Raw genomic sequence first — 24,228 nt, 5'->3', positions numbered from 1 at the left:
CTAGTTGGACTCTATGATCCTTATGGGTCCCTTCCAACTTGAGATACTCTCTGATTCTAGAGAATGTTGAATAAAAAACTGCGGTGTTTAACTCTTGGCTATGGTCTCCAGTCATTTGTCACAGTAACTTTACTTCCAGCCATTTCTTTTAGAGGAAGGATTTATATTGTCATGCCTCCTTAGCTTTGCTAAAACCTTTATTGTAGGATTTTACTTTTCAAAGGATGAGACATCGGATGAGGTATAGTAATACGTCTCCTGTCACTGTGAGCATAGATTCTGATGTGCTTTCTTGAAAACAGGAATTTTGAGGGCTGGGAAGGGGGAGACGTTGTCTGTGTTTGTGGTATGAGTAACTGTCAAGGAGGTTAGGTTTCAGTACTGCACAGAAGTTGAAAGTCATTGAGCTTTTTGATATTGGTATTTCTCTTGAACTGATGCTATATTCAATGCCATGGCAACGTACTGATGTTACAAATCACGACTGCATTCTAATACAGGATCAAGCAGCTTTGCTGGATATAAGCTAATGCCTCTCAATAATTGTTGTATTATTGTGGCCAAGTTTGGTAAAGGGAATTCACTTCTGAATGCAAAAGTAAAGACTAAAGAAAAGGTGCGGATTTTTAAAGGCAGTGAGCAGTGAGTGAATGCAGGCTGCTATTTGAATGCATGTTGTTCTCTGCTGCCACATTTTAATAACTGTTTTTGTTTATATCTTGAATATCAAAAGTGTCAAGCTCACCTGCCAAATACTGTTTTGATGATAGAATGGTTATGATGCTGTACTTTCATCATCACACCTCCACTTCAAAGTGGTATCTCCAGATTGATTTAGTGCAAGTGTTACTGAAAGTTTCAAAAGCTGAGTTAAAACTGTAGAGAGGTATACAGAATGAAAGGCTGCAGAGCCAGCATGAATTACTGGAAAGAGCACAAGTCATTGATAGATAATGCTAACTCTAGAGACAAAACCATGTTTTTGAAATGGGGGACTGTCACACTAGTGTGGAGGTTAATGCTGACATTGCATACGCCAAGGGGAAAACCAGCAAAATTCTTTTGGGTATTGATATCTGAAAGTTGTGGATTTGCTGACTGGTGGCATGCTGGTAATCATATTGAAGTGATGACTGTGCTCCTCGAGTTTTTATTTTTAAAATGATGAAATGATTTGGTACCTCGATATTTTACTGAATAGCTCCAGGAGTATGCACTCACATTAACCAGTGCTTGAATAAGTTCCGCAACTATCTTGAAAAATTTCAATTTGCTTCCATCATATGAAGGCAAATCAGCTAACTTTGTTGTAATACAGACTCATACTGCCAACTCGTCACACAGAGAAATAAGTGTATAATAGTTTATGTCTGTGATATAGTCTGTAGATAAGGCAAATCTGAGCTGCAAGCCCAGATTTTTAGAAGAGAAAGTTGTCTGCAGAGGGGCTTCGTATCTTTTTTGACTGAGATACCTTACTTATCTGTGTGCCCTGATCACCCTGGGGAACTGTAATTCTTTTTGAACCATTCTGTTATTGTCAGCTTTGTTGTTTCCCAAGCTAATAACAGTTTTGTTTAGTAGATTTTGTCACAAAAGAGCGAGATGGGTATTTTGTACACTTGAATTCAAGTCTGTGGGGTTAATAATGAGTTGTCTTTGAATTAGGTTATGCTTATCTTGATGATAATCAGCTCATACGCAATATACAAATATTAGCTGACTTTGTGGCTTATAGTGGTAAACAACACTGAAAGTTTATTTTTTTTAATGCTTTTCCTATAGATACAGAAGTGTGGCTTTCTTACTCTGTGTGGGTTTCTATTTCCGCAACAGTAGCTGAGTGCTTTCCAGGAGTGCACTAAGCTGTGGTGTGACTAGTATCTGTTCTATGGATCAGGCTTTGTTGTTCTCTCCACCAGGAGAATTGTTTTCACAGTATGTTTGTTTTGGTAGAGTGAGGGCTTTTTAATAAATACTGTGTATACATACTGAAGAAGAAAAGATCAAAAGAAGGTTCTGTGCATTTCATGTGATAGACAAAGGAATACCGCAAATTTCCTCGTGGGACTGCCTTCCCTAGCTGGGGACAAAAAAAGGAAAAAAAAAAAAAAGTTTTGAACTGAGTTTGTAGATATAGTTATACATACATTAGGAGATATATAAAAAGATATATATATAAAATATATAAATATATTATTTGTGAATTTTTTATAATTATTTATTTCATGGTGGTAGGATGTTGCAATGTACCTGCTGATTGAATCTGTTGAGCAGGGCCCTCATCATAGTATTTAGGATTAGCTTTTAAGGTAGGTGTTATCCACATTCAGAATGGAGGGATATTAATTGACAGTGTGTTCATCAGTGTGTTTTTGGCTCATGACAAAGGGAGGGAGGCTGTGTCCAAATGAGTACAGCGCAGACTTGTCCCCTGACACTCTCTGTGTAGAGGTGCATAGGCTATTGCTGACCTTTAGCTGCTAATTAGATTAGAAACTTTTTAGATTTTTTTTTTTCCTCTGAGTAGTATCAGTTAGCTTTTTTCAGTGTCTTTGCTTCCGGCTGATAGTGACTGAAATGCAGAAGGTGTTTGCTTCAACTTTCTATCAGTATAGCTTCATTCAACAGAGCAATATTGATTTTGGCATTACAGGCAGTGTGGAATACAAGGAGAGTGGGAGCGTGACGCACTGGGAAATAGCAGGGTAGGTCATCTAAAACTTGCTGAACTGCATTTCAGATGAGTTTGCAATGAAATGACTCTTCTGAAATATATTTCAGGGAATTGCCACAGGCTCCTAGACGTGTAAACTTCTATTTCCATAGAACAGGAAGGCAGAACAATGTGAGAAGTGTGTAGACGCAATCTCTGTGTTTTATTTAAGCAATGCCTTCTTCAAGTATGCAAATCTGTCAGACAGATAGTTTGCTGCTTTTTTTCCTCCCCCCTCTTTTTCTTTCTCTCCCCAGAAACTGTCTTTCCTTGATCTATTTAGGTGGCATTGCAAAAGAGAGACCTGCTGCTTAGGATTGCACTAATCGTAACCTGAAAGGCAGTATGTTTGTCAGGATAAATTGTCTTTCCATGAAAGTATGATCCAGAGTACTGGCAAAAAACCCTGCACATTTGGCAGCACAAGTGATGCAACTTTTATGTAGGAGGTGAAGTTTCTCACTGAAAACTTTGGAAAAATGAGTAGCCCCTGAAACAGCGTCTTAGATGACTGTGTTGGCCTGTTACTGCTTGGAGAGTTCCTACTGTGGAACATGTATTAACTGAGCAGGTGGGTTGAAATGAATACTGTGGGGTCCACCTCGCCAGTGCGCTGCTCTTCCTGATCTCCTGTGTATGTAAGTGATTCAGTTTAGCAATGGCGAAGTTCTCTGCATGATTATCATCATATGATTCCCTCCGTCCCAATTTTTCTATTCAGAATAGCACTTGCAATTGCTAAATTTACATAAAACTTACTGTCAAGTGTGTTTTAATGTTGACTTTTTTTTTTAAAGGCCAATATTTAAGTGGCAATAGTTAGAAAAGTTTTGAGGTGGAAAAGGGTCTTGAGGGATTTTATAGAGGTTCTCTCTCAGCCTCTGCAAAGTGTGTAAATATGAGCTTCACAGTGCTAAATCTGGCCTTCCCTGAGGCCCCTGAAACTATGGGCTTCATATGTATATAGTAAAATGTTTTTATATTGCTAATTGAAGAGATGATGAAAATCGAATATCAGCCAATAAACTTTAGCCAAGGATGTTTCTTCCTTTGGTGGTGAGTGAATAGATTGGCCTGGAGCATGTTAGCTATTTGAAACTAGTGGAGCATGGTGGACTGAAAGCTGCAGTTTATCATGGCATAAAGTCTGGTGGCAGACAGTGTAGTTTATATGGGAGCCTAAGTTTATCCTGAAGAGTTGTTCTCACTAGCCTGTTTTCTAGAAACAATGAACAAGATAAAGAAAAACCCTGTCCATTTAATAAATATTTGCCTAGGTAGTGTTTTGACAAGAAACACTGAGATGATTGATCTTTCTGAGACAGGATAAAACAGTTTCTTAGTAATTTTCCTAGCCACATCATTTATTTTTGTGCTGAAAACTGTGGTCTTCTACAAAGACAAAAAGGACATTGATTAGGTTTCATTGAAATGCTAATATTAAAAAGAACCCTCCCAATTTATTATCACTTGGCCCTAAATCCAGAATGTGTATCCACAATGGCTTTCTTAAATCATTTTTAGGGGATGTCAATCACCATTGACCACTAACATATCATTTCACTAATACAACAAGATACCAGTAGTCTAGAAATTCAAATGATTCTAAAGAATTATTCCTGGCTTTAGTTTTTCTTCTTTTTTCTTTAAACAAACAACTGTGCAGGAACTTATAGCCAAACATAAGATGATAAATTAGATGATCCCATTTACAATGGTTCAGTGAACAAATTAAGCTGACCCAGTTGCCTGTCTTGGATAATTTTTAATTTTAGGTTCATAATCTAAAACTCAATGTACTGTAAGATGTTGAGCTAATTTATAGAGGGATGTGCAGCTTAAAGCTGCCATTTGTTAGGGAGTCTAAAGGGAAATAATTTTGTTTGTTTGTTTTAAAGGAATACATATGGTTAGATAATAGCCATTGCTTTGTAAATTAAATTATTGCAAGAGCAGTAGACCATTGAATCTGAATATATGCATCCTCTGCCAATCCATGCACCCTCAGGTGATGGAAACTTTAAAACATTAAATTAAAAAGCTGCAAAAGCCTCCAAGGGGACTATTTTTCAAGAATCTTTCCATTCTCATCCCTCATAACCTGCCTTCCTCTCCTGTTTCTCATGCTCTTAATAAAGCCGAAACCTGAGGTGGGAAGGTGTTGCTGCCGGGTGAATTGGGTGGCTGGAGCTTCACGGAGAGACGGGTCTGCCTGCGTGGAGTCCTGCCTGTCTCTTCGGTGCCGACCTGGTGCCGCAGGCTCTTCCCTGCCGGCTTCCTCCGAACTTTTCCTGCTGGTATCTATCTGCCACCTGCTGTCAGTGCCCCGTAGCTGACCCTCAGCCTTTGCCTTTGAGCAAGGTGCTGTTGTGTCTTGTGGCCTCGCCGCCGAGAGCAGGACTGTGCGCAAAACCCATTTTTAAGAGTTTGTCTAAAGAATAGTGTCGGTTTGCTTTGTTATTATTATTTATTTTTGTTATATTGTTATTTATATGTATTATTTCGTTATTTCTGCCACGTCTGTTGGCGCGCTGCCTTTGTCGATGCCTTCCCTCTCGCAGCCTGCGGCCGGCTGCGCTCGGGGGGCAGGTTGCTGCGTTCCCCCCGCGGGGCGACGCAGGTTTCTCCGTCTCGCTGCACCTCAGCCAGCCGCCGCCACCAGCGGAGGCGCTTTCAGACGGTCCCTCTGCAGAGATCTGAGGCGCTTGGGCCCTCACGGGAGAGGCAGAAGGTGGCCCCTCGATGCCTTTTCTCGGGGTGACCCTCTGGCCCAGCTCGGCTCGAAGCCGCCTTCCCGCTGCGGGTTCGCCCGCGCTCCAGCGGGTGGCGCCCGAGCACCGCGCGGCGGGCGGGGCCGCGTCCCGGCCGCCCTCTCCGTTGGGCAGGGTTGGGCCCCCGCGTGTCACCGAGCGGACACGACAGCCGGTTGAAATCCGGTTTTCTCTCAATTAGAGCCATCGCTTTTTGCTCCCGCCCCACCCTTTATTTCTCTTCTTTTTCCTGTGGAGGTATTTTAGAGGAGCAGCAGCTCGTTCGGATGTTCTTCCAAACTGTTCACTCGTCACCCCTTGGCTGCCTTGAATTGTGTGGAGAAGCAGCACCTTGCTTTGTATTTAAAATGTCGCTTTGCCTCATAATGTGTACACATGGACCTTATTTCAATCGATGTATAAATTAAGCAATTTAGTGGTTGCTTAGTCAGTTAATCGAAAATCTGATCTCTCTAGCCAGTGAAATAAGCCCTTGACCTCTTGGCGATTAAAATACCAGTACCGTGTCTCACTATCACAACTCAGCATTGCTGGGAGATTTGGGGTCTTTATGGGACACTTCAGTCCACTGGATCGGATTAAATTCCAATATTGAGCAATTTGATCCATTTTATCTCAATTTTTAGTGAAAGAATATCCTGGTACTTATCCCATTGGAGTCTCTGATAAAGGATTTTCATTCCTTCGGTGGGAACAGTCTCCAGGAGAGAGCTAGTATTGGTTAAAATCTCCAGTATGGGAGGAGAAGAGGAGGCCCAGTCCTTGGTGTGTTGTGACCAGTGGAAACATCTAGGCTGTTGAGAAGACCTTTCAGGGGAGATCATGACATCAAGGAGGGGGTGCTTGCCTCTTGAATATTAGCTTTCAGAAAGCTGACAGTGCATCTCTGCTTAGATCACCCAGCTAGTTGGAGAAAAATCTGAAATCTGTTAATTTTGTACAAAGAAGGTGGATCTATTCTGGTCTTGCCTGTAAAAAGTTCAAGTGTTTAATGGCATGACTTTAATAAAAGTGAATTCTGAGGGCTGAATTGAAAAGTTATATGTTTGCAGTGACACTGTCTACCTTGCATTTACAAAGGTGGTTCTGGTTAGAAAAAGTCAGGTTTTGTTTGTTACGTTCTTGTGGGGTTTTTTTCTTCTGGAGAAATAGTCTGCCAATTTAGTTTATTATGTGAATTTCTAAACTTCAGGAGGAAAAAAACTCCGGACTCAACATGCATTTGTACCATAAATGTATTGCTGAAGACATGTTTAAGTTATCTGCAACACTGAAGTCTGCATTATGTTCTTCGAAAAGTTTTAAATATCTTGTTGTTTGTAATGGGAAGAACAAGGTGCAATGTACTTATCTTTCTGTTCTTTGCTATTTCTTGTACTAATGTTGTAAATGGCTTTTGAAAAACATTTGTTTTGATAAAACATTGTTCTTGTTAGGATGTGATATTACATCATGGAAATCCTTTTTTGTTTTGTGAAGGAGGACCTCAGAGAACTACGTGAAGAACCAACTGATCCTCAAGCTCAGCAAGAAATAATTAACAGCATTGAAGAAGTTTATTTTTCCAGTGATTCCTTTGATATTGTGAAGTATGAGTTAGAGGTAAGCTGTCGTCTTAAAAGGAAAGACAGTAATATAACAAAAAATGAGGGTCAAAAGTATACTTGTTTCAATGAACTATTTTTCATTTTGTTCCTTATATCTTACATTAACACTATACCCTCCTGTCTCATCTTGCGTTTGTGTGGAGATCCTAACAGACAGTATTGGTACGGAGTCTCTTCTTTTAACGTGGTAGAATTAATATCAATTGTGCTAACAGGCATTTCATAATTTAAACTATGGTGAAAAAGCCAAAATAGTTGGAGGAAAAAAAAAAATGTATTCTGTGTTTTGGGTATTTTTTTAGCAAGCTGACTGAGACATAATGATTTCAATGATTAGATGGGTTGTGTGTATGCATATATGGCTTAAAATAAGGTAACTTTGAGGTAATTATGATATTATGTGATGTAATTATGATAATACATTGTTTATTTTAACACTGATTTATTTCAGTATCCATCATTCGAAACAGTGGATTAATTCTACAAATTAGATTGCAGAAGCAATAAGAACGTTTCTTTAATGGAACGGCTTGGTTAGTTAATACTGCAAGTATATTTAACATCCTTTAATTTCTTACTGAATTTAATTTGTTGTTTACATGCAGAGGCTTCCTCCAGTGCTTAGTCTTCAAGAACTGGAAGAGTACAGAGACAAATTAAAACAACAGCAAGCTGCTGTAAGTAAAGTAGTTTCCTCTGTACCATCAGCAATTTGTTCTATTGTCTATAAGTCTAGCCAGAAGTGTAACTGAAAAAGTTTTGATTTTTTTTTTTAAACACATTAGATGTTAAGCATTTTTTCTTTTAATATTGTGTTGTCTGCCTTTATAGTGGAAAATCATACCTGTAAATCATATAATCATATGAAATCATGAAAGTAAATCTTGATGATAAGTATAGTAACAAGGAGTGAATGTGCTATTTCTTTAGAAACTTGATTTCGTGAATGTTCAGCTTTTCATGTATTTCAAGAAAAGTAATGTTCAACTCAGTGCTGAATAGTGCAGTAGTATCTCTTTTTTGAGGGATTTCTGGCAATGTAAAACATAAAATGTTTTAAAAATTCTTTCTTTAGAGTTGCTATTTTCTCTTATTTTTCATTTGTCAATTTGTTAATTGTCCGAAGGCTTTCTAGTGAGTACTGGTACAGAGTTATTACGTAATAAAAGAAATGAAATGTAACAATGAATAATAACTATAATTTATGAGGGGAAATCGGAGTTGCAGCTTCTGAAAGGTACTTGTTATGTTTCAGGCTTTTTTTTTTTAATATTCATACATTTAATAATTGATTCATTGCTCTTTTAAAGATGAATAATATGATACAGGAATGCATTAACTGTGGCATTTGGAGAGTATCTGCAAGTAAAATAATAGTAATAATTCTAATTCATGTCTTTTAAATGAATGAAATGTACAGAAGGAGAATATTGAATCGTTGACAATACATAGAGAACAAGTTCCTTCTGCCTAAGACTGCTTTTCCCAGAATCACAGAATCATCTAGGTTTGAAAAGACCTTGAAGATCATCTAGTCCAACCATTGAATAAACCTGTGAAATTTTGTAAAGTATTAGAAGTTGAGCAAATGAACATTCCATTTTCTCACCAAGAGGTATAAGGAAAGAAGTTGAAAGTGGGTGGTGGTTTTGGCGGTTGTGTTGCTTTTTTTGTTTTTTTAAAGTTTAAGAGGACATCTGGTGGTGACCTAGTTTTGCAAAGAAATACACTCAAGACTGAGCCAACTTCATTGACATATGCTGGATACTCCTAATACCTGTTATCAATGTCTTGGGCATTCTGCCTGCACGATGGGAACTGGCTGCAGCTAGAGGGGTAGTTTCAGTGCAAGGCTGCTAATGAATAATAGGGGTGAGAACTGAGCAGGAGGTTTTCAGTAAATATGGCCCAGATGTGTCTGTCTTTTAGAAAACAAACAAAAACTCTCAGTCAAAACTTTTGTTGACAAGAAACATGTGTCCAATTCTTCCCCCACCATCATCCCCAGTCAGGATTGGGCCTTTCTTATGTCTTCCTTAATCTAGTCTAAATTTGATTCTGTTATAGAAAGGATTTGTTGGGTTTGTTTTCCTCCTCGGGCATGTGCCAAGTTGCTAAAATTTCTTGTATGCTTATATCATGTCCTTGTGTCATATTTCCAGGTGGAATGTGAGAGACTGCTACATTTTTTCTTCTCCAGTTTCTATTATTGTCCATTTATCTTGTGATATGTCATTTAGATTACTGTCTGTCTTAAAGGACATTAGAGTCCTTCATGGAAGACTGTACTGCAGAATGTTGTACGTTGTTAGTTCAGTCCTAAAGATATTTTAATGCTGATTGTGAATAGATCATTAGATAGAGGACTCAAGAAGTCTGTTGACAGATCACACAATACCACCGCTTTTGAAAAAGAATAAATACTGCCTTTTTCACTTCAGTGCCTGTATCTATCGCAGGTATAGGAATTTACAATAGTGGTTTAGAGATAATTCCAACTTCTAAATTTCTGTAACACGAAGTGCTCAAATAAGTGTGAATTTTAAGTAACAGAGCTTTGATCTTCCGCTTCTCACTGACTGTTACCATCTGCTTTTGCACAGCTGATCTTGGTCATGCCTTTGTTTTCGGGGTCACTATAGACTCTGTATTTTCCGTAGTTTTCCTATTACAGTCTTCCATTTCATTGTATGGATCCCGACTCACTCAAGACTTCTTTAAAGCTGCTATGATACACATATTAATTTGTCTAACGATCTTGGTACAGACAATTTGAATTAGGCTTTTTAGCTGTGTTTCTGTTTGACTTCATTTTAATTAGTAGACTGATATCCTCAGCTGTATCTTTTTTTTCTTCAGGAGATGAAATATTTTTTCCTGATGTGATTAGGAAAGAGAAATTAGTTTTGGAGAAAATTGTTTGATCCTCTCAAAGATCGTTGTTGTTTGCATGCATTGATAACTGCAGTCACTTTCATTGCTAGCAATTGCAATTCTGGATTCCAAAAGTTAAGGATCAATGCAATTGTATGGAAGATGCCAAAAGGGGTGGGACAACTTGGAAATGAATGGAAGTAACCTGGGATAATATTGCTCATCCAAAAGAAAGGAAAGAGAATAGCTCGGAAGCTCAGAGAAGTGTTATCACTAAATTCAGGGAAAGAAAAACAAACATGGCTGCAACAGATGCTTGACAGTGTTGGGATTGTTATTAGTCAAGGGTAACTGAGAACTTGCAAAACAAATTAAAAAAGCAGTATAAAAACTGAAATGAAATGCATCTTTTATTCATGTGTACTGCTTGATGAATCCCTTTAACAGTGAAGAATCAAACCGCTGGATTTTGTAGTAGCACAATGCATGACTAGCAGGGGTATTCCTGTCCTAAAGTTTTTACAGGTACGGGGCTAGTGGGAAGAACAGGTTGGAAAAGGGAGGTGAAAATTTCACAGCATATAGACTGTGCAGTGAGCAAAACTTCTAGCCCCAAGGTCATGTAGGCTTGTGTAGCGTTTGGCCTGATAATATCCTTTCCTGCCCAACCCCGGCTCTGGAGTGGTTCTTTTTCTGTCCTGCAGAAGAAAGCTTTATTATCTATAGAACAACTAAGAGGTTTAAAAATAGTTTTATGATTCTGGCTGGTTTTTTAATATGGAAGGAGGAGAGCATAGCTAGATATATGCCCCTTGTCCAGATTGCAGCTGATGATATTGGAGTACTCTGAAGACCATTTGTATTCAGGTGCTCTTCCAGAGGATGGGAACTGAGCTGGTGGAGCCACTCAAGTTGGTTACAGGAATGCTGATTGAAGATCCCAACTTTGTGCTATGTTTGACTAAGAATTCAAACATATAAAAACCTCATCTGTCTTTCCCAGTAGTGTGTTGTGGGCTGTTTTATTTTCGTTTCTGAGAATATTGTTCCCCAAGAAGAATATAGAGCAATACCAGTAATTTGTCATGTTTGAAACGGTTTCTTCTTAAATACTTGTATTCCTTGCTGAAAAATAAAACAAAACACACTGTTCTCAAGTTTGTGTTTGTGTGACTGTTAGTGTTGGATTTTTTTTTTTTAGGCTTGTGTGTTTACACACAAGAGACTAAGACACACAAGACTGTAGCAATGTCCATTTTTAAATTAAGTACAGACAGCAGCTCTCCGTAGCATTTCACTTACTGTTAGTTCAGAACAATGGAGAAAATTTTAAAATATGCATGTTCTGTGTGCTAAAGAAAGGGTATAATGTGCTCAGGGTGAATATTTTAACATGGAATTTTCTTTTAAATACAATTATCAATTTGAAAGGTAGGTGTCCTTACGGCTTTCTTAGATCTCCATAGTAGATGGTTAACTTAAATTTGTACTCTAGCAGTAGCATAAGCAGAATGTAAACACTTGCAGTGTCCCATGTTATTTGTTTTCTATTTTAGCGTGTTCCTTAACAAGCAAGAGAGGTAAGGGATTAATTTAAAAATGCCCACTAATTCCTAGATGGAACTGTAAACACTTTTCTTGTCTTGCTCCTAAGGAAGGCTGATTGTCATTTTTAGGATTTTTTTACCTTGTGGCATACTTCTTAATAAATTTGAAAACTACAGAACTAAATGATACAGAATCACAAACTTGTGGTAGAACTTCAATATAGGGATGGCCTACTTAATTGAGATTGCTATGTTTCACGTGTAATGTTCTTTTTAAGGTATCTAAGAAAGTTGCAGACTTGATTCTTGAAAAACAGCCTGCATATGTTCAGGTAAGACAACTAACAGTCACTTTTTAAGAGTAAACCACTCCATTTTGTGCTGTTATAATGCTGCATTGTTTCATTGGGGATTAAATCTAGTAATTTGTTAGTAGAGATGCTAGTGCCTGGTTGGAACTAGCTGTCTATGCAAGCTAATCATCTGTAGAGTGAAAAGAACCAAGGGTGTATTAATCTGGAGGCTATTAGGTTGATAAAGGCTTTGGCATATGACCATTTTAAGAAAGCTTTCTGATAACATGAATTCACTGGCTATTAGTCAATATCTGATTTGAATGAGAGCTTCTTTAGTGCCTGTGTTTAGGAATGGTTTCAGATCTTTCTCCGTAAGAGAAAACATCAGTGACTTTCCTTAAGAGCACCTAACCAGAAACCTTCCACTAATCTCAGGCAGTCATGAGAAGAAAGCATCTAAGAGAAGACTGAGCTGAAAATAGAGCCTCAACGTGTCAAAGATCTCTGAGAGCAAAACAAAGCAAAACTGCTTTAGCTGCTTGCAGGAGAATGTTGGCATGGCTTCTCTCCTTGTTCCCAAAGCATAATTGGAACAACTGTCATAATGATTCTCCAAAGAGAAGGGGTTTTTTTCCACCCATTTAGTTTTAGTAATGCCCCTGTACGTTTGGTCAGCTCTGCCTGATTTTATCTGATCTCTCCATGAAATGACAGAATTCTGCAGTGAAAACTTGGTATTGTTATCAAAGTAGTCGGAGAATTACCCTGTGGTGGGTAATTCTGAGTGTGTACAGCACCTTGTGTAAGCGTTGTCATACCAGTTATTATGGCAATTCTCATTTTGGTCAAGAAGCTGGAGAGAGTGTGGGAGGGCAATGATGGCTGTATTTGGTGGTGGAGCTCACTCTTTCCTGCCCCCCTCCCTTTCTCCTCCCTTCTCCTCCTCTCCCCTCCCTTCTCCTCCTCTCTTCTTTAAGCTTCTTCCTGTTATGTCCCTCCCTTGCTGCCTCCTCCTCAGCTGACACACTGTTGCTGCAGCCTAGGGCTTGTACCCCCTAGGTGTTAGTTAACCCACGGTAGATCTCATGAAGCTGGAATTATTTTCCTCTTTCATCCAGAGGGCACAACTTCCTCTTGTGCTTGCACTTACGGCCTGCACGTCCGGCCTTAGTGACCTTGCGAGTGTCCCATCTGTGCTCTGGCGTTTTGCTGGGCAGAAGTTGATAACATAGAGGAGGAACTGTTTTTGGTGAAAGATGCAGCTTGGTGATTTGTCAGAATTATTTGTATCTTTGAAGACCAACCAGGAACTGATCTTAATTTGAACTAAACTTTAAACTTGTTTTTGCTTCTCATATCTTTAGAATTAGATTAGTTTTCAAACTGAAAGTCTCCCTTCTCTCCATGGAAAGCACTTCATATGTTTTGAAATAATGAGCAGTATTTAAAAAAAAAGGTATTTTTTTTCTTTAGGGTGGGGAGAATGTTCACTTTTCTGCAGTGCTGTTCCTAACAAAAGAAATCCTAATAGGTATATTAAAAAAATTATTTTTTTAAAGGAGTTGAAATTATACTAGGCACTTCACTAAGTCAAAATCAAGCTAAATTCAGGTCACCTGTGCTGAAGAGTTTTCAGCTGAAATTCAACAGGATACAATTAAAGTTCATTATGAAGTGACATCTGTTAAATTGGTAGAACACAGGTGCTTCTGAACAAGAAAATGCTGTGTGTAACATGATTTTTTTTTTTTTGCTTGTTTTGCTGCTCTCTGGCACATTAATGCAAATTAAACACAGTGCTTCTGTCCCTGAAATTCGATCATTTTGTGGTGGTGTATTAATGGTATAGAGATTTTTAGGCTAAATGTACAGTATATAAATGTAGAGGGTCCCACTGAATGAAAATGGTTTTCAAGTATCTTTCTTCAAAAGAGAATTGTATTTTAAAAGATAGTTAATGTTACATTCCAGTGCTTAGCATATATAAAATGTTGAAACAAATAATATATAAAGTAACTTTACAAAGTCATTATAACATCTCAAGAGAAACCTACAAATCACTAGTCTTTACCGGTGTGTAGCACGACTTTAACTTGTATATTTATTTAACCTGTTGTCTCTCTGTAGGAACTTGAACGTGTTACATCATTGCAGACTGGCCTTCAGTTAGCAGCTGTTATTTGCACGAATGGAAGAAGGTATCTTGCTTAAATAATGTCAGAGATTGACATGGGAAAAAAGTATTTAAGAAGAAATCTGTAAACTCCAGAAGTTTGCTTGCTGATATTTCCTATTTCTATGCTGAATGGAATTAGCAATAGTAGTTAAAGATACTGAAACAAATACCAACTGCATTTTCTCTTTCAATTAGGAGTTCTCTTTAAAACAGGAACCTTTTGAGGTGCACCATTGATCCACAGACGAGTTCTGCAGAAGGGAAAACATACCTTCTTAGTAGTCTGTTGGCATCATCTCAATTTCTGGGTTTCCCTAACAATGCTGACAATCTTGTTTTCTAGCATGTATTTTGATGGATATGTTAGAATTTATTAGAAATAAGTTTTATTTTATGTAACATTGAAGATTATGTTAATTTTTAACTTTTGCAGACACCTGAATATAGCAAAGGAAGGCTTCACGCAAACTAGTTTGGGGCTTCTTGCAAATCAAAGGAAACGACAGTTGCTTATTGGACTGCTGAAGTCTCTGAGAACAATAAAAACACTGGTATGTACAGTTCTTTTTGTTCAATGGCAGAATATTTGTCTTCATTTCTGTGTAGTTATCACTGTGATATTTTTTTTTTTTTATTTTTAGCAAAGAACTGATGTGCGTTTGAGTGAGATGTTGGAGGTAAGTCCCTGCCAGACTATTATAATTTGAAGCTATTCTAAGTCTATTTTTGTCAGTCCCTTTTTTGTCCCTTCATTCCTTCCTCTTGCAAATAGGCTATGGGTGTGTTTGTGTGGTGAAATTATATTTTTATTCTTTTTAAAATGTTGTGAGAAATAACTCATATCAAATAGCCCTTGTGCTGGGGAGGAGTATGTTCTTCAAAGACTTAATCCTGCCTTTAGATCTGGGCACTGAAGCTTGAGTTAGTTCAGTAAGAGTGCTGTGGAGTCTTCACTCCCTTCCCAACCCTCAGCTTATACTGCTTTTCTGCCCTTAGCTTGATATTTGGAAAAAAAAAAAAGGTGAGATTTAGCTGATTGATATGATGGATCTGGATAAATTACTTCTACTGGTATATCACTGTACAAATTTATATATGGGCTCCCTACTTATGCTTAAAAATAATAGTAGCTTCTTTCCTTATTCATTGGGTTGGATTTTTAATAGTTACAGAAAACATTGTTGCATGCAGGCCATGACACTGAAAATTCTACTGATACAGTATATGTACTGCCTAAAACTGCAGTAGATGCTGCACAAAGCAAACCCAAGTTCTTGTCGTAAGGTGGTTAGTTGTATGACAGTCAGCTTCAGGATCTTATTGACAACTGTATTTTAATTGTAACAATTTTGACTTGTTAGTTTGTCAAATATTTACAGCTAATACTGAGTGGAACGTCCTTATGATAATCTGTAGTTACTAAATTTGGAAACTGAGTCTTAATAATTGTGACTCTTAAGATTCCTTGAGTTTAATTCCATCTTGGGTAATACACCTCTCAGTACACTTTCTTATTCTTGACCAAGCAAGAATGTATTAATTTACAGGCTGCATAAACATTGTCTTCTGCTCAGTAAGCCCTGTACAATGATTAGCTTTTCATTTCTGTGCTGTATTTTGTTGCACAGGGAATCAGCTCTTTACTGTCTACTGACAGGAGTTGTCTTGATGCAGGTGTGGGTCATTCACACACAGACCCTAATGTCTGGTTATCATAATTTGCCAGTGATTTTTAAACATTAAAGGCTGGTACTGCCCTTTCTGGCTACGTGCAGTTTTAGAGCTGTGCTCAGTGTGTGCTCCCAGTAAGGTATCCCAGATATTGGCCAATTTATTGTCTTTACTCCAAGAAGAAATTAGTAGCTTGGAATATGCATGAGAGCTAAGAGTAGACATTCACAGAGGAATATTTAGATAGGGTTCCCAATTAAAAAAAGACCAGACGTGAAGCTATAATAACTTACAGGGGTGAGCTGCATCTGGAATATATTAGTAATAAATGTTATGCAAGCAGGCTTTCTGATTTAAGCTCTGTTAGGCTTAATGGAGCAAATACCAGGTTTCCAATGGAGAAAGATGCAAAGAGCTGTAAATGCAGCAATCATTTTAGACCAATGTACTGTTCTGTTTTCATCTAATGGATAACATTCGTGGGGTTTTTTGTGTTTTTAGCTAAACTTGATCTGCATTAGAACGCTGCTGTTAAAACCAATTTAATTTCAGAAACTCCTTTATGATAATAACCAAATATAAATTGCTCTTGCGTTTTTACTCTTCAATTGATGACTTCAAAATTCCGGTAACAGCTTTGCGTTTGTGCTCTCCGAAGCACATAATATAATGGATGTAATTAGGACAAAAAAGGGAAGCTCTTAGCTATTAAAGAGGGTTTTCTTTCCTCCAAGAGCCTTTCTGGCCTTATTTCTAATAGAATACAAAACCAGTAGTTATACACAAGGCACTGCCCATGTTCTGTGGGCAAGATCCTGGGGTTTTACATTTTTGTGTGTATGTTTTTGTTTTGCTTTTTTCCTGGCATCTTCATGTACTTCCTGATTGATCTGTCTACCTATTGGATATTCTTCTTATAAAATAGGACAATATTTCCTTACTTTTTTTCCTAAAGTATGTTCTTTTTGTCCTGGGGCCTTGTGTGAGCCAGTTGTCTTTAATTTCTAATTAGCTATGGAATGTGTCAAATTAAGTAGTGTTTATTTGGGCATACTGTTGAAGTGTCTCCCTTGTCTCTTTTTAGTGTTTGTAAACTATGGCAACAACCTGCCAGTCTTGAACTTACCTCCTTCCCTGCTCGTGAATAGATCATATTGCATTAACAGAGGTTTGAAAGTTAACTGGGAAGATGTTAGTTGTTTTGTAATAAAAACCCTCTGATATGATGCGTATGAATGCATAAGAAAACAAAACAGCAAGTGATTTGCTTAAAGTAATGTAATACCTAGTGTTTTCAGATGTTGCTAACATGTCTGTTTCTAATTCTAAACTGCTTGCCCATTAAGTTCTGCAATAGACCCTCACATATTCTGTTTAACTTTACTGTATAGATGTAAGAGGCAAAATATTTTGTTCTTAATGTTTATACATAAGCATGCAAGCAAAAATGGGTGTTGCAGTGTTTGCTTCAAAAGCCAAATTAGCTGTCCACTGTATTTTATCCTAAGGAAGAGGACTATCCAGGAGCTATTCAGCTGTGCTTGGAATGCCAGAAAGCTGCCAGCACTTTCAAACACTACAGTTGTATAAGGTAAGGTGACATTGTGCATATTTCAGCTTCTGGATGATTTTAGCTATAAATGGTATAAAACAGTGATTGTTAATTCTCATTTTCTAAAGCAGCTTTGACTGAAATTTAATTTTCTGCTTAGAAAAGTAAAATCAAGGCATTTATAAAAGCATAAGCATCCTCAGTATATAATACTATATAATAGTATATAATAACTCTATATAATCTATAATAACACTATATAATCTATGTTTGGACTATATCATTGTTCTGTAACTGTTGTAGTATATTGACAGGTAAAGTTTCAACTGAATTATAACTGTGCTACAGCCTGCAAGCCTAGAGATACCTGGGCTAATTTTTTAATAAGCAAGTTTATATTCTGGAATTAATTTACGTACAGCAAGATGGCTTGTGGAGGATAACTTACCCTGAGTCTTGGCAATGAAATTAGCAAGTGCAGAGCTTCATGCTGTCATGGAAAAATTGCTTTCAGAACTGGAACTAATTCAAGTATCTGCAGTTCCTAGCTTAGGATCTTCATTGCTGTTTAGAAAGAAAAACCAAAAGGATTGGGTAAGCATTAAGTTCAAAGTCATAATAGATATGACCATAAAGGAGTAAAATGAAGTCAGTTTTGATGTTTCATCCACTAAGAAGATCATTAGATTAATTATATTTTTTTGTGTTATTTTTAATTAGAATTTTAAATTTTTGGGTAAAATTCTGACATTGTTTGATCTGTCAGAATGCTCTCTGACTTAGAAGGGCCAAAATCTATGAAAACACATGCTTTGCCTCCCTCTGTCCTCTAAACGTATGCTTTGTTGCAACTTCAGAGTGATTACCCATAATCCTTTATTTCAGTTTAGCATCTGCTTTTGAGGTATAGTTGTTTCAGGATCTGAAGATGGACCAAAAAAGTGTATGAAGTTAGAAATTGTACCTGGAAATAAGCCCTTCTCTATTCTGAAGTCAGATTTCAAAGCTGCTTTTTGCTTGCTTTTTAGTTCCGTAAAACTTGTGTGTGGATACAAATTGACTGTACAGCCAACATTTGCCTACGTATATTAAAATTCTGAATCCCTTCCTTATATAGTAGCAAATGAAAACTATTCCTTGTTTATCTGAATGAGGAAAAATGACTGATTTTCCTCAGTCCTTGACAGTTTAGTTGTTGAGAAGCAAGATGACTCCTGAACAACTTTTGCTCTGCTTGACTCTACCTTCTGTAGACAGATGGGTCTTGCAGTCTTCCATACCTGTGTCTTGTCTATACTGTTCAGTAAGCTCTCCTTAGTATTTATTGCTCTTTCAGGTGCTCTGTGGCTCCAAACATTAATCTGATTTATTCTGTGTATCTCCTATATTTTTTTTCTTTTGGAGAAATTAGCAAGATTTTAGTGCAAAAAGCCAGATTGATTTCTTGGAATCTTACAGTGCTCATCTGGAAAACCTTGCTCTTCCGAGTTTTAGGTTAAATTACACAGTTTCTTTGACTTAAATTCTGTTTTTATGTAAATGATATGAAACTTTCTGTTTAATGTTGAATCACGTTAAGCTTTTATTGCAGCTTCAAAGTTTATCTCCAGCATGCTATGGCCAGTATAGCAAAATTTTGACCTTGGAACAGTTCATGTTTTTGCCATTTGGAATATTTAACTGCCAAAGTCATACTGTTTTAAGTCTGATAGCATACTGACAAGATACCTGACAAATAGCTGTGAGGATTTACTACTTTGTCGTTGCACTCAAAAGGCTATCCTTGCATCCAAGAGGAAGGTTTCTTGAAAGAAAGAATGATGACAGAAAAAATCAGCACTGCTTGTTTATTCTGAGAGAGTTTTTTGACCTTGTTTTTGTTTGCATTGTGAGAGCAGAAGGACATTGGCTGCATTTGCATTTAGCCGCAAGTCTCAGCCCCAGTGGATACACTTCAGTCTCTGTGCACTGTTTTGCTTGCAGAAGTCTGAGAGAATATGTATTGTATGGAATAATGCCTCACTAGCAGGGTATTGGGCTAAATTAATAAATAGATCTGTTGCATTTCTGTTTAGGACTGCATTAAAAAACTGCTAGTCAAGAAAACAGACACGTGCTTGCATTTTCTAACGTGCTTATATGAGACATCACCTGTGTATCTTCCCATGAAATTTTCACAGTATCCCTTTGATTGTATGCTGCCCACATGACAAGAATCAGTGCCTGCCTTTGTACAATCATTCTTCACATTTTTCTTGCTAGACAGTGGTAGGAATTGGGGGTAGCTCTTAAACAGCAGGGGATTTAAACCCTTCTATGAAGCATATAACTTTTTTATTTTGGTGTACACATGATCTGAGGAGGCAAGCGTTTCAGCTTCCCTGCTAAGACTTCTTTGGTTTTAAGAATGGCTGCTCATCCTCCTTCGAAATAATAAGCTAGATGTCTATTTTTGTTCTCCATTGTCTTCTTCCTAGGGAATGCTTGCATTATGTGATTAATTTTTATTTAAAAATACAAATCAAAGTCTTTTGCCTTCTGCTTGTTAATCAGTTCTGATGTGAGTAGGCTCCCTTGAAAAACCTGTACGAAAATGTAGTGTCAGATAATAGGATGACTGTCTATTGCATCTGGGTCACAATGTTACTTCTGTTATATTGCAGTAATGTGCCTTCTAAAAATGCGCTAATTTAGATTTGTATGGATGGGGTGCAAAAAAATCCACTTCTAATACGTTTTTTATGAATGAAACGAATGCTTTGAATTAAATTCTCAGTTATGGTAAATGGGCTTTCATAACAATCATTTAGCCATTATGTCTGAGCACTACTTTTCTAATTCTGGCTTAGAAACTACATACAGATTTAGCTGGACACTACATTTTTACATTTTCACTTCAATACTTGATCAAAGTTACTTATGAAATTTTGTGATTGCACCTTCTTTTCCTAAATCAGTCAGGATAAATGTAGGCTCTATTCTTGCGAACACCTCCATGTATCATAGATTGGTTGAATAAATAAACTATGAATGTGTGTATTCAAAATTGGTGCTTAAGACCTTTCTTGAATGGGAAGACAGCACTGTCACAGCAGTTGCTGTAAATAGTAGGGGTGAGAAACACATGGCAGTTTTACCTTGGTTGTGTTTCATGTGGATTTCTTTTGAATTCCTCCCCATCCTCCTCTCCAAAAAGAAAAGAAATGTACACTGTTTCAGAATGGCCCTGATCCTGGGGCATTTGCTGGGAATTGTGACAGGAGGACTCAGATCCCTGAGCTGACCAAGCCTCCTATGTCACCAGGTGATTGCAAGCTGAGGCTTGCCTGGCATTAATAATAGTGAAAACAAGGAACTAGTTTTCATGAGGATCTGTGTTGGTATACAGATTGAATTAGTCAAATATGATCACCTGCAATAATCAAGACATGGTGTCTGGAGCCCAGGAAGTTTTTCAGTCCTACACTGCAGTAGTTGAGCAAATTCTGCATGTGTGTGAACATGTAAGTTGCCTGGCTGAGATGAAAAATCCATGTGTATTTTTAATTGAATTAGAAAAGGTAAAGAATGCTAGATTAGCAGCAGCACGTTCATGATGTTTGTGTGAAAGGAGTCATAGTCTTCTGTTTATATGGTACCTGCTACCATTAGAGGCTTTGTGAATTTTCATAGGACTTACAGTGGTACAACTGCTTAATTTGTTCAGCCCATTGCATTGTTTTTTCTGATGTCAGCAGCTTCTGTATTTTAGACCAGTTAATTTCGACATGTAAACCAACTATATGCTTATATGCAGAGGGTGGTGGACTATGCTGTACCTGGTTCTAAAGATGGAAAGGAGTGATACAGTGCACAGAGCAAGTTTCTTACTTTTGTTCTAACATCATCTTGCTAGCTAAAAGAACTGGAGTAACAGGAAATGCTCATAAAATCTAGCAGGAGTTGTAGTAACATTAAATTGTTATGGAGGCTTTTCTGTTTGAAGGCTTGTTGCATGTGGAGAAACAACAAAGAAATATTGGCTGCTTCATTTAGTGTTTAATGCCAGCTCTTTCTGATGCAGTTTTTTCCATTTAAACCTTTCTTTGGAGGGTGTTGTATCTAGGTTATGTAACAGAACCAAAAAAGGAGGGGTGACGGACATATCATTTAAGTGGAGAGAACTAGATAGGGAACCTAGAATCTGCCTTTTGATAGTTAATGTAGGCCCCTTAGGAGAAGATTCAGAGTACAGAAGTAAGTTGTCTAAAATCAGTTATGGTGATTATACCATGAAAATTCTGTGCCTTCCATGCTTGAAGGGAATATCCTGCCTGTTTCTTGGTTGGTTTGACCCTTCCAAACAAAAACAGAGGAGTCATATTTTGTCTTATGTTTCTGGCAGGTGTTCTGAAATTTTTAAAGCCAATTATTGTTGGAAAGGAGTGGTTGTGCTTTTCTTTGTCCTAAATAGTTTTTCTTATGGTAGCTATTTTTGTGAATCTTGCTACATCACATACAGCTCAGAGAAGTGAAATGGTGGTCTTAAAAAGACTTTCTAAGGGTTGTGTAAGATAAGTTCTCAGGCATTCCTGAGCAAGAAATAAAAGCTACCATACCATAGTTTGCAAAGACTTGACAGCCCTGACCTTCCTGGGTATGTTCTGCTGTAGACCACAGTACCAAATCAAAACAATTAGAGCATAAGTTTCCTGGGGGTTGGGAATGCCTTTGAATGCATGACTAAACGCTAGCAGGATGGGGTCTTGTCTGGGCCCTCTTAACACTGTTGTATTATAAACCTAGGGTAATGTGCTACTACAACAGTTATTTTAATTTGAAGTGTTAGGAATACTGCAAATGCCTGCAGTAAGTGCCTTTCAGTAGTAACAGTTGTGTGGCGATGCTAGTCTGACACAGTAACAGCAGGTTAGTGACTGTTACAGAGGCTCTCGAACTAACAGCAATCAAAATTTAAGAATTTATTATCAACACAATTAACTAGACCTCCACAACCATTCAACAGCAGGTTTGAATGCCTGTGAAAGGAGAACAAAACACGACTTCCTAGGGTTTAACAACAACCCAAAGCTCTCTATCACAAAACAACCTAGGGTTTAACGACAACCCAAAACGCTCTATCACCTAACAAGTGAGGACTCTCAACCTTGAGGAACTTCTCAGGAAAGCATCGTGACCCAAGTAACCTCAAGGACTTTCCTTGGGCGGCATCATGGCCCAAGGGGAGAGTCCTTGACTGCAGCGTGCTGCTCCAGTGGACAAGCTCAAAATGGTTCCCCTAGGGGACTCCATTTATACCCAAGCCGAATCTGATCTGTGGTCATTAGCAGCTCCCATTGGCCAAAGGCCCCAACTACTGTGAAGCCCTGAGAGCAAAGGCACAGACAAAGGAAATCAACAGGTGCTACACTTCAGCAACCAAGAAGGTCTCCTTTCATTGAGTGGGTGCACCTGCCACAGTGACTTATGATAAATTACTGTGTTGTGGCTTGGTAGCAGGCAGATGTGTTTTTTGGAAACAAGAAACTTGGCGTGAAATGTTAATATGATCAGTAGTTTTATTTTAAACATTTTTTTTCTTTCATTAATAGTGAGTTGAATTCAAAACTGCAGGATACCTTGGAACAAATAGAGGTAAGAATAAATATACTGATGTTTAGTATATGTTAGTATTTAACCTCTAGGTACTATAGCTTTCTAATACGATGTTATAAGCAATTACAGAACGTGCACATTTTTTTTAAATACTGTTTGGAATGCTATAGTCATTGCTATTCATGTAGACTTCTGTGCTGCAATCAACCTAAATGCTGTATAATATCTTATCAAACTTACAAGTCCAGCTCACTAATTGTGCCAGCTTTAACTAATAAAGTAGGCATGTAACATTTGAAGTACTGGAGCAAAGGTGTTCCCTGTATGCTGAAGACGTATGGTGTTTTCAGTCCATGAACTGCTGTGAATTCTTTAGACCACTCCTGAATAGCTGTGAAAAGTAAATTAGCAGCGTGCCAATAGGTTTGGATAAACTACACAGGATGTCACCAATTCACTGTAAATTTTAGAGGTCAGCAAACGGGAAACTGCTGGACAGGGCCAGTGCTAACCCATAGGAGGTAAGACTTGAATAGCTGGGAAAGATGCGACTAACACAGATCTGTTTAAATTGGTAGATAGTATCACAAAAGCAAATTAATATAAAATGGTGTCTTGCTGGAAATTGGTGGCAAAAAATAGTTCATAAACAATAGGCATTATTTTAACTCCATTCCTAGGTAATTTTGAGCTGGAACTTGGCAAGCTCTTTGTAAGAAGTCTAGTAATACAGATATGTATAATGTATATGTAGTACATGTAATGCATAGCAGGAAACTGAATTAGCTATCCCAGCAGCTCTCTATGCCTCTAGTCAAGTGCTCTTTAGAAAGTCAGGTTAGCACATGTATTATTGTATCTTTTTATTTAATTCCCTGTACAATTAGAACTTTGTTAAATTTCCTTTATTTATGCCTTTGTATTTTTTCTTGTGAAGCTTTTTTTTTTTTGGTTCTTTTACTCTTTCACTGATATATTATCTATTCAGAGCATAGCTGGTTCAAAAGACCTAATGAAATGACTGTTTTCTTCTCTCTCACATAGGCCAGTAATTAAACTAGTCTTTTTTTCTTTTAATATCACTCATGTTGCATTCCTGTTGCTTTCATTTACTTGCCATTTATTCCTTGTGAGCAAACGTTGATGTTGCTTAAAAGGAGACATGCATCTTTACTTCCTTTCAGTAACAGCTTTGCAGAGCAAGTTCTGCTTCATAGTAAAATCTGGAAAAATGTGCCATGTTGGTTGGTGAAAGCAATTCATAGTTAGCTAAATAATCATATTCAAGATTTTTATTTATTACTTGTGAATTTATAGAAATATCTTATTTTCCTGCTGTGAAAGTATCTTATTTTCTACTGGAATTATGTCTGTGCATGTGGGAGAAATGTAAGTCATCCTGGGGTTCGTAGAGTGTTCCTGT

General features: G+C 37.6%; 1 protein-coding gene across 3 annotated transcripts in view; it reads left to right on the top strand.

The window, feature by feature from the left end:
- Nucleotides 1–24,228, top strand: part of VPS50 (VPS50 subunit of EARP/GARPII complex) — a 96,788-nt gene that overhangs the window by 4,133 nt on the left and 68,427 nt on the right. For all 3 annotated transcript variants that reach the window (XM_074864391.1, XM_074864409.1, XM_074864399.1), the window contains exons 3-10: nt 6,967–7,089; nt 7,700–7,771; nt 11,794–11,847; nt 13,939–14,009; nt 14,421–14,538; nt 14,629–14,664; nt 17,167–17,249; nt 22,802–22,844. In XM_074864391.1, the coding sequence (XP_074720492.1) occupies nt 6,967–7,089; nt 7,700–7,771; nt 11,794–11,847; nt 13,939–14,009; nt 14,421–14,538; nt 14,629–14,664; nt 17,167–17,249; nt 22,802–22,844 (600 nt within the window). The remainder of the gene's footprint in view (nt 1–6,966; nt 7,090–7,699; nt 7,772–11,793; nt 11,848–13,938; nt 14,010–14,420; nt 14,539–14,628; nt 14,665–17,166; nt 17,250–22,801; nt 22,845–24,228) is intronic.

This window comes from Strix uralensis, chromosome 1 (assembly GCF_047716275.1).
Source record: "Strix uralensis isolate ZFMK-TIS-50842 chromosome 1, bStrUra1, whole genome shotgun sequence".
NCBI lineage: Eukaryota > Metazoa > Chordata > Aves > Strigiformes > Strigidae > Strix > Strix uralensis.
The sequence above is the reverse complement of the archived record's forward strand: the minus strand, read 5'-3'. Positions and strand labels throughout refer to the sequence as shown.